Below are 10,306 nucleotides of genomic sequence, written 5' to 3'. Positions count from 1 at the left end.
TTTAAATAAACCAAGCCTAGGAAGCTTCTCAAAATATTTTCATTAAATAAACCATGCCTAGGAAGCTTCTCAAAATATTTTCTTTTAATAATCCACGCCTAGGAAGCTTCTCAAAATATTTTCTTTAAATAAAACACGCCTAGGAAGTTTCTCAAAATATTTTCTTTAAATAAACCACGCCTAGGAAGCTTCTCAAAATATTTTCTTTAAAGAAACCACGCCTAGGAAGCTTCTCAAAATATTTTCTTTAAATAAACCACGCCTAGGAAGCTTCTCAAAATATTTTCTTTAAATAAACCACGCCTAGGAAGCTTCTCAAAATATTTTCTTTAAATAAACCACGCCTAGGAAGCTTCTCAAAATATTTTCTTTAAATAAACCGCGCCTAGGAAGCTTCTCAACATATTTTCTTTAAATGAACATATTTTCTTTAAATGAACCATGCCTAGGAAGCTTCCCAACATATTTTCTTTAAATAAACCACGCCTAGGAAGCTTCCCAACATATTTTCTTTAAATAAACCACGCCTAGGAAGCTTCTCAACATATTTTCTTTAAATAAACCACGCCTAGTTAGCCCCTACAAATATTTTCTTTAAACAAACCACGCCTAGGAAGCTTCTCTACATATTTTCTTTAAATAAACCACGCCTTGGGAGCCTCGAAGAATATTTTCTTTAAATAAACCACGCCTTGGGAGCCTCGAAGAATATTTTCTTTAAATAAACCACGCCTTGGAAGCTTCTCAACATATTTTCTTTAAATAAACCCAACCTTGGAAGCTCTTCAAAATTTTTCTTTAAATAAACCACGCCTAAGAAGCTTCTCAAAATATTTTCTTTAAACACAGCACGCCTAGGAAGCTTCTCAAAATATGTTTATTAAATAAGGCATTTTGCCGATATCGTTAAGTTTGGATCCAATCAGCTGATTTACCTGATTGTCATGAGGTCCCCTAAAACTATGCTTCACACATTTGTAAATGTTATTGTAGATTATTAGTTATATATATTGAGTTGTAATGTAAGCGGACGCCTAGGGGACCTCTAAAAATATTTTCTTTAAATAAACAACCTCCAGAGTGATTCAAAAAATATTTTCTTTAAATAAATCACGCCTAAGGAGAATAAAAATATTTTTTTAATAAACCACACCTGAGGAGACTTTAAAAATACTTTCTTTAAATAAACCTCGCTTAGGGGTATACCAAAATAAATTTCTTTCAACATATCACTCCTAGGGCTATGTGAAAAATATTTTCTTCTAATACAGCAAGCCTAGGAAGCTTTTAAGAATAATTTCTGAAAATAAGCGTAGAGCTGTGGGAAAAATATCAATGAATCCATAATCGTTTTTCCGATATCATCAAGTTTGGATCCCATCAGCTGATTGCCCCTGTTGCCATGAGGCCTCCTAAAAGTATGCTTTACACATGCACACATTTTATGGTAGGTTATTAATTGGGTATATTGAGGTATGAAATTTAATTGCCCACAATAAGTCTGCAATTTGAAAAAATGTGGCTAATTAACGTTTAATTTTCCTCGAGTGTATAGTAAATCCCATAATTCCAATGACCATAAAAACCAGTCTGTTTGCCAAAAAATGTTTTTTATTTATTTATCTGTTTTTTAATTTATTTGCTGACAATACTTTTTGTCAAAGCCAAATGAAACAGACAAAAAGCAAGACAGAAGTTCAGACTTCTCCAAAAAAATTAGTTTTAAGATGTTGCTTGAAACGGGTACATCATCAGCATTGGCCACGGCGGCCAATTATTGTGCGATACCAAGTGTGGGAGCAGTTAATACTCTGGTTTCTCTGTTGGTGCGGGGCATTTTATCGGCTCAATGTAATATTTCAAGTCCGGCGTTGTGGCCTGAGGATTATGTGGAAAAGGCTTTGGAACAGGGTCTGCCGAGTGGTCGAGGGAGTAGAAGGTTTAGCTGGCTCTGTGTTGAAAAATAAACCAGGCTTAGGGCTATTCAAAAATATTTTCTTTAAATAAACCAATCTTGGCTACTTTTTTTTTTAAATAGGGAACGCCTTGGGGTATTCAAAAAAATATTTTTAGATTTTTTTTCAATTCAAATTTATTTTTTATTTATTAAAAAACGAAATTATAAAATTTGATTTTTATTTCTATTTTATTCCCACTTCTTGGTAATCATATCCGCTGCCTTTTCCCCTATCATAATGGTGGGAGCATTTGTATTGTGCGAGGTTACCTGAGGCATAATGGAGGCATCTGCCACACGTAGATTGTGGACACCCTTTACCCTCAACTCTGGATCAACACAAGTGGCATTATCCCCCACCGGACCCATTTTAACTGTACCCGCAAAATGATAACCTGTACTAGAGAAATGCTCCATAAAACAATACCAATATTCAGGAGATTTTGAGGGATATTTGGAACACTCTTTCAAGGGTATCTCGAGCAATTCAATTTGCCTTTCCTTAAAGCTCTCCGTATCCAATAAATCCATGACATATGAAATACCATCCAATAGAGCCTCCTTATCCTCGGGATTTGTCAGATAACCTGAATTGATAATGAGCGGATCTTTGGGGGAAGAGGATTTTAGGGTTACACTACCGCGAGATTTGGGTTGAGCCAGCAGGATATAGACAATGAAAATATCTTTCACATCCAATTGCTGCCTTAGGTACTGCTTGATTTCATCCTTCAGTCCCGATATTTTGGCGGATTGTTCCAATTGCGAAAAGCTTCCGCGTTTCATGCCAACCAAATAGGTGTGCATATTGCGGGGGCCATTGGGACGGGTTTTCAGATAGGCTGTCAACTGGCCAGTTGGAAAATTGGCCAAAGGTCCTTTGCTATACATTAGATACTCATATATACCATCCAAGTCTGGGGAACCTGAAGCAGATGTAGTGGTGGATCCACTTGGCATCTTGAGATACAAATTAATGACCACATGATCCTGTAAATTCTGGCCAATGGGTAAATCATGGCGTAGAGGAATGTTAAGCCTTTGTAGATTATTAGCTGGTCCAATTCCCGACATCATTAACAATTTGGGAGATTCCAAGGCCCCTGCCGAAATTATGACCTCTTTGTTGATTTGGACCTTCATTGGCTTCTTTTCTTTTAACAGAAACTCCATCGAGAGTACCTTTTGATTGCGGCTATCAAAATTTAATTTCGTAACCCTGGCATTTTTAATAACCTTGAGATTCGATCTTTGTCGTACCCGACCCAAATAACTTTTGGCCGAACTCCAGCGATGGCCATTGGCAAAGGTGACCTGGGGATATTTGTATTCCAAATAATCCTCACCCCGTTTCTGTTTCACCTCATCCCACGCGGAGGTTGCCAAATCAATAAATTCCATATCGGTGGCATTGGCCTGGTTCAGCACCACATAACCCCTGGGATGTGTGGAATTTCCCTGAGGTGTCTTGGCTTTTTCATACAGCTTCTGCACCTCATCATAACACCAACCGGCAAGGCCTTGGGAACACCAAAGATCATGATCATAGCGGCTACCCTCAACATAAACCATGCCATTAATGGAGCCGGTACCACCCAAACCATTGCCACGACTCCAGCGACACTGATTACCCTTGAAGGCCTTGCAGGAAACATTATTCGCTTGTACGAGGTAATGGGAGGCTGCCATGGAATCTAACAAGTCATTGGAAAATATAGGGAACTACAAAAACACCTCAACATTAAATTGCGAGCTTCTTCTTATCTCAATCTTTTTTGTCATACCTCAGATTCCTGTGGCGGATCTCCACCTGCCTCCAATAGCAAAACATTCCATTTGGGATTTTCACTTAAACGACTTGCCACGACGGAGCCAGTTGAACCACCTCCCACCACCACAAAATCAAAACTCTGCAGACCCTCTTTCAAAGCCTGCTCAGCATAATCCTCAGGCCACAACGCAGGATTTGAAATATTACATTGCACCAATAGAGAAACCAGAGTATTTACAGCTCCCACACTAGGTATCGGACAGTAATTGGCCGCCGTAGCCAATGCCGATGATGTTCCCGCTTCAAGCAACATCTTCAAACTAAATTTTGGAGATGTTTTAATTTCTTTATTCATTTCCATTGTATTTTATTTCGACTTTGATAAAATAATTGTCAGCAAATAAAATAATAAACATATAAATAAATAAAAAAAACAAAACATTTTTTGGCAAACAGACTGATTTTTATGGTCATTGGAATTATGGGATTTACTTTACACTCGAGAAAAATAAACAGTAAATTAGTAGTATTTTCTTTTTTTTTAAATTGCAGACTTATTGTGGGCAATTATACTCAATTAATAACCTACCATAAAATGTATGCATGTGTAAAGCATACTTTTAGGAGGTCTAATGGCAAAAGGGTAAATCAGCTGATGGGATCCAAACTTGACTATATTGGAAAAATGATTATGGATTTCTGAATATATTTTCCGCAGGTCTAGGCTTACTTAGAAAAACAATTAGAGACTCCCTATGGGTGGTTTATTTCAAATAATTTTTTTGAGAAGCTTCCTAGGCGTGGTTTATTTAAAGAAAATATTTCTAGAGGCTCCCTCGGCGTGGTTTATTTAAAGAAAATATTTCTAGAGGCTCCCTCGGCGTGGTTTATTTAAAGAAAATATTTCTAGAGGCTCCCTTGGCGTTGTTTATTTAAAGAAATTTTAAATAACCCCCACTTGACTTCATTTCACTTTCAATTTCCCTTAGAAATCCAACACAAATTCAATATTACAACATAGCACCCACTTATGTGTTTATCATTTTCTTTTCTTTCTGTTTAAATCAATAAAAGATAGAAAAAAATAATTTCTAATGACAAACAGATAATAAAAATTGCAAGTCACCCAATTGTAGGCCAGAATTCCATAATCATAATTTGTGGCCATCATCATCATCAGGCAAATGGTGCTCTACCCTGAGCACCTGCTGTATGAAAAGCTTTACTGGCAGGAAAGGTAAAAATAATAAAAATTACACAAGCCGGCTACTAACTAACGGCAAGGCCTTTCAAAACGTGACCACACTCACGTAAGCCGCAAGCGTGAGTAGCCTTTAATGGGCAGCAGGCCCCCCAATAAAAGAAGCTTGGGATTTGAGAAATGTTGACCAAACAATGATCAAACAATTGAGGAAAAATTACGCAAAAGAGAAAGCTCTTTTATTTGAAACTTTCTCTTATTAAAGAGAGAGAGAGTGCGAGAAATTAACAAATGGAGTTGATCTTTGGATAATTGTTTAATATGTAATTGAGAAAAAATTGAGAGCAACTTCTTGGTAGCTCTCTGTTGTATCGGCCAAAGAGAGTGAGAGCAGGTAATTTTTTCAAAGAGAAAAAATATTCTCTTATAAACGCTTTCCTATTTATAAGCCCTATTTTTTGTAGTGAATTTATTTCTGCTCTATTAACAGTGACAAAGTAATTTAGTAAAATTATCAACATTTTCACTTCGATTTGAGCTATGACAAGTCAATGGGTTAGAAGGGTAGAAGAATAGCACTACTAAAAAAATATTTTCTTGAAATACAGCAGTCACTGAAAATGTTTATTTTAAATAAAACACTTAGGGAGCCTCCAAATTTTTTTTTAAATAAACCACGTCTAGGGAGCCTCTAAAAATATTTTCTTTAATAAGCCTAGAGCTGTGGGTAAAACAATAAGAAATCCATAAAAATGTTCCCGATATCGTCAAGTTTGGATCCCAACAGCTGATTTACCCTATTGCCATGAGGCCTCCTAAAACTATGCTTTACACTTAAATATAAATTTTATTGTTGATTATTAATTAGGGGCATCATATTTTAAATACAGAACCCAGAGCTAATGAACTTTTAAAAATATGTTCCGTGAAGAAATCACGGTTAAGGAGCCTTTAATATATTTTCTTCAAAGAAATCACGCCTATGGAGCCTCTAAAAATATTTTCTGTAAGTAAACCCGACCTGGGATGCCTCTGAAAATATTTTCTTTAAATAAACCACGCCTAGAAGGTATGCAAAAAATTTGTCTTTAAATATATCACGCCTAGAAGGTATGCAAAAATATTTTCTTTAAATAAACCCCGCCTAGAAGGAATGCAAAAAATGTGTCTTTAAATAAACCACGCCTAGAAGGTATGCAAAAAATTTGTCTTTAAATATATCACGCCTAGAAGGTATGCAAAAATATTTTCTTTAAATAAACCACGCCTAGGAGGTATGCCAAAATTAATTTCTTTAAATAAACCACGCCTAGAAGGTATGCCAAAATTAATTTCTTTAAATAGACCACGCTTAGAAGGTTTGCAGAACTATTTTCTTTAAATACGCCACGCGTACAGGTATGCCAAAATTAGTTTCTTTAAATAAACCACGCCTAGAAGGTATAGAGAACTATTTTTTTTAAATAAACCACGCCTAGAGGTATGCAAAAAAAAAAAATTTTATAAATAAACCACGCCTAGGGAGCCTCTAAAAATATTTTCTTTAAAAAGCCTAGATCTGTGGGTAAAACAATAATAAATCCATAATAATTTTCCCGATATCGTCAAGTTGGAATCCCAACAGCTGATTTACCCTGTTGCCATGAGGCCTCCTAAAACTATGCTTTACACTTGAATATAAATTTTATTGTTGACTATAATTCTTCAAAGAAATCATCCCAGGGCTATGCAAAAAATATGTTTTTCAAATAAATCACCCCCAGGACTGTGCAAAAAATATGTTCCTCAAATAAATGTTCTTCAAATATGCTGAAAATATGTTCGTTAAAGAAACCACGCCTAGGGCGTCCCTAAAAATATTTTCGTTAATGAAACCACGCCTAGGCCGTCCCTAAAAATATTTTCTTTAAAGAAACAACGCCTAGGGAACCCCAAAAATATTTTTCTTTGATAAATTACGCCAAGGGAGCCTCTAAAAATATTTTTTTAATTAAACCATGCCTAGAACTATACCAATAATTGTTTCTTTAGACAAAACCCACCTAGAAGCTTCCCAAAAATATTTTCTTTAAATAAACCACGTCTAGGGAGTCTCTAAAAATATTTTCTTTAAATAAAACCTGCCTTAAGATCCTCAAAAGATTTAATTTAACCAGGCTTAGAACTGTGGAAAAATTAATTAGAAATCCATAATCATTTTTTGATATCGCCAAGTTTGGAACCTATCAGCTGATTTAATCCTGTTGTCATAAGGCCTCCTAAAACTATGCTTTACAATTGTATATAAGTGTTATTGTAGATTATTAACTGGGACCCTCTTAAGAAATTTTTCAAATACAGCACTTCTGGGGAGCATCTAAAAATATTTTCTTTAAATACAGCACTTCTAGGCAGCCTTTGAAAATATGTTTTTAATAAACCACGCCTAGGGAGCCTCTAAAAATATTTTTTTTTAAATAAACCACCCCTCGAAGGTATGCCAAAATTAATTTCTTTAAATAAAGCATGCCTAGAGAGGCTTTAAAATATTTTCTTCAAATAATCCACGCCTAGGGTGCTAGGGTGAACAAATCCCACCTAGAAGCTTCCCAAAAATATTTTCTTTAAATAAACCACGTCTAGGGAGTCTCTAAAAATATTTTCTTTAAATAAAACATCCCTTAAGATCCTCAAAAGATTTAATTTAACCAGGCCTAGAACTGTGGAAAAATTAATTAGAAATCCATAATCATTTTTTGATATCGTCAAGTTTGGATCCTATCAGCTGATTTAATACTGCTGTCATAAGGCCTCCTAAAACTATGCTTTACAATTGTACTGTTAGTGTAGATTATTAACTAGGAGCCTCTTAAAAAATATTTTAAATACAGCACTTCTGGGGAGCATCTAAAAATATTTTCTTTAAATACAGCACTTCTAGGCAGCCTTTGAAAATATGTTTTTAATAAACCACGCCTAGGGAGCCTCTAAAAATATTTTTTTTAAATAAACCACCCCTCGAAGGTATGCCAAAATTAATTTCTTTAAATAAAGCATGCCTAGAGAGGCTTTAAAATATTTTCTTCAAATAATCCACGCCTAGGGTGCTAGGGTGAACAAATCCCACCTAGAAGCTTCCCAAAAATATTTTCTTTAAATAAACCACGTCTAGGGAGTCTCTAAAAATATTTTCTTTAAATAAAACATCCCTTAAGATCCTCAAAAGATTTAATTTAACCAGGCCTAGAACTGTGGAAAAATTAATTAGAAATCCATAATCATTTTTTGATATCGTCAAGTTTGGATCCTATCAGCTGATTTAATACTGCTGTCATAAGGCCTCCTAAAACTATGCTTTACAATTTTACATAAGTGTTATTGTAGATAATTAACTAGGAGCCTCTTAAAAAATATTTTAAATACAGCACTTCTGGGGAGCATCTAAAAATAATTTCTTTAAATACAGCACTTCTAGGCAGCCTTTGAAAATATGTTTTTAATAAACCACGCCTAGGGAGCCTCTAAAAATATTTTTTTTAAATAAACCACCCCTCGAAGGTATGCCAAAATTAATTTCTTTAAATAAAGCATGCCTAGAGAGGCTTTAAAATATTTTCTTCAAATAATCCACGCCTAGGGTGCTAGGGTGAACAAATCCCACCTAGAAGCTTCCCAAAAATATTTTCTTTAAATAAACCACGTCTAGGGAGTCTCTAAAAATATTTTCTTTAAATAAAACATCCCTTAAGATCCTCAAAAGATTTAATTTAACCAGGCCTAGAACTGTGGAAAAATTAATTAGAAATCCATAATCATTTTTTGATATCGTCAAGTTTGGATCCTATCAGCTGATTTAATACTGCTGTCATAAGGCCTCCTAAAACTATGCTTTACAATTTTACATAAGTGTTATTGTAGATAATTAACTAGGAGCCTCTTAAAAAATATTTTAAATACAGCACTTCTGGGGAGCATCTAAAAATAATTTCTTTAAATACAGCACTTCTAGGCAGCACTCCTCGCCTAGAAGGTATGCAAATATATTTTCTTTAAATACAGCACTCCTAGGGTACCTCTAAAATAATTTTCTTTAAATACAGCACTTCTAGAGAGCCTCTAAAAATTTCTAATTTTAATTTCTATTTAAAAAAAAAATTTTTTCTTGAGATCAAAAACTCGTTCCACCCCAATAAATAAATTATGTTGCGCATGCTCAGAGTCTTTATGTTTGAACTCCTTGTGGAAGAGCCATGCCATGGCCATTTGTAATGAAGGTAGGGGAGAGAGAGAGCAAGCGAGAGAGCCTAAGAAATGCCGGCCTCTTCCCCAATGAGGCTTACCAAGAAAAAAAATGAACACGAACCTTGGCTAAAAGAAGTTCCAATCGGAAAAAATCAGTTAACCGAGGGAAGTCGTAAAGGAAAGACGTTGAAAACGCTGAAGTTGAAAAAAAAATAAAAAAACGAATCGAAGTTGCTTCGGTGGTATAGCCTGGCAAACAAAGCAGAAGCTACGTGAAAAAAGAAAGTGAAAGAAAAAGAAACACAAAGAAACAAAAAATACAAAAACAACAAATTAAATTAAAAGAAATTCGAATTCCAAGGAAACGAAAATCGACAAAAACTTATTATTTTAAAATAATAACAAACAAAATTAAAAAAAAATCGTATTGAATTGAAAATTTTTGTTGCTGTTCGCTCGCATAATATCATCCTCGTTCGTCGTCTCGTCGGTCGTGAATTATTACAGCAGTTCAGAAAAAAAAATAGTTTTTTTTTATTATTAAGTAAGTGTGAAAAGCAGAATAAAGAAATGCTCACAAGAAAGCAAAGCAAAAAAAAAAAAAAAATGAAAAAAGAAAGGTGTCTAAAACAAAGAAAGCAAAACGTTAAAGAAAAAAAGAGAAAAAAATAATAACAATGAATTGGCCAAAAGACAACCTAGTCATCTTTCGAAGTGGTTGTGGAGGAGAGTGTGGCCACTGGTGCGCATGTGCAAAAGTCCATTTGTTGAACTAGAAAAATCGAAGGAGAAAAAAACTTCTGTTTGAGGCAATAAAAAAGCCGTAAACGTAATTGTGGCGTTGCTACTAATGTTACATTAAATGGTCAAGAAGGGGGTGGGGGATATATTATATGATTTTTTTCTTTTTTTTTTTGCTTGTTTGTATAAATATTATCAGGCCTAAATGTTGGCTAACAATAATAATATTATGAGAATGATGACGATAATTATTGGGGGAGGATTTGTCTAGAAAATTATTAAGAGGAAATATAAAAGCGGTAATAGAAAAAAAAATATTAAATATAAATATAAAAAATTAGGAGCCATTTTAAAGCACCTGCGCTAAGAAAACTTTTTTTTGAATTCCCAAAAAATAAAAAAAATATATATTTTT

General features: G+C 34.5%; 1 protein-coding gene across 1 annotated transcript; it reads right to left on the bottom strand.

The window, feature by feature from the left end:
- Nucleotides 1-2,146: 2,146 nt before the first annotated feature.
- Nucleotides 2,147-4,089, bottom strand: LOC133326758 (glucose dehydrogenase [FAD, quinone]-like). Its single transcript, XM_061535366.1, has 2 exons — nucleotides 3,742-4,089; nucleotides 2,147-3,679 (listed from the first exon to the last, which is right to left on the bottom strand). The coding sequence occupies exons 1-2, from the start codon at nucleotides 4,087-4,089 to the stop codon at nucleotides 2,147-2,149; spliced, it is 1,881 nt and encodes a 626-aa protein (XP_061391350.1).
- Nucleotides 4,090-10,306: the final 6,217 nt, after the last annotated feature.

Source organism: Musca vetustissima, unplaced genomic scaffold, assembly GCF_032173495.1.
Source record: "Musca vetustissima isolate MV318-11 ecotype Yass unplaced genomic scaffold, APGP_CSIRO_Mvet_v1 utg20432, whole genome shotgun sequence".
In the NCBI taxonomy this organism is placed as follows: Eukaryota; Metazoa; Arthropoda; class Insecta; order Diptera; family Muscidae; genus Musca; species Musca vetustissima.
The sequence above is the reverse complement of the archived record's forward strand: the minus strand, read 5'-3'. Positions and strand labels throughout refer to the sequence as shown.

Coding starts and splice junctions, on each gene's coding strand:
- LOC133326758 (XM_061535366.1), bottom strand. CDS start 4,089: ATGGAAATGAATAAAGAAATTAAAACATCTCCAAAATTTAGTTTGAAG. Junction 3,680..3,741: donor ATCCGCCACAGGAATCTGAG/GTATGACAAAAA, acceptor GTGTTTTTGTAG/TTCCCTATATTTTCCAATGA.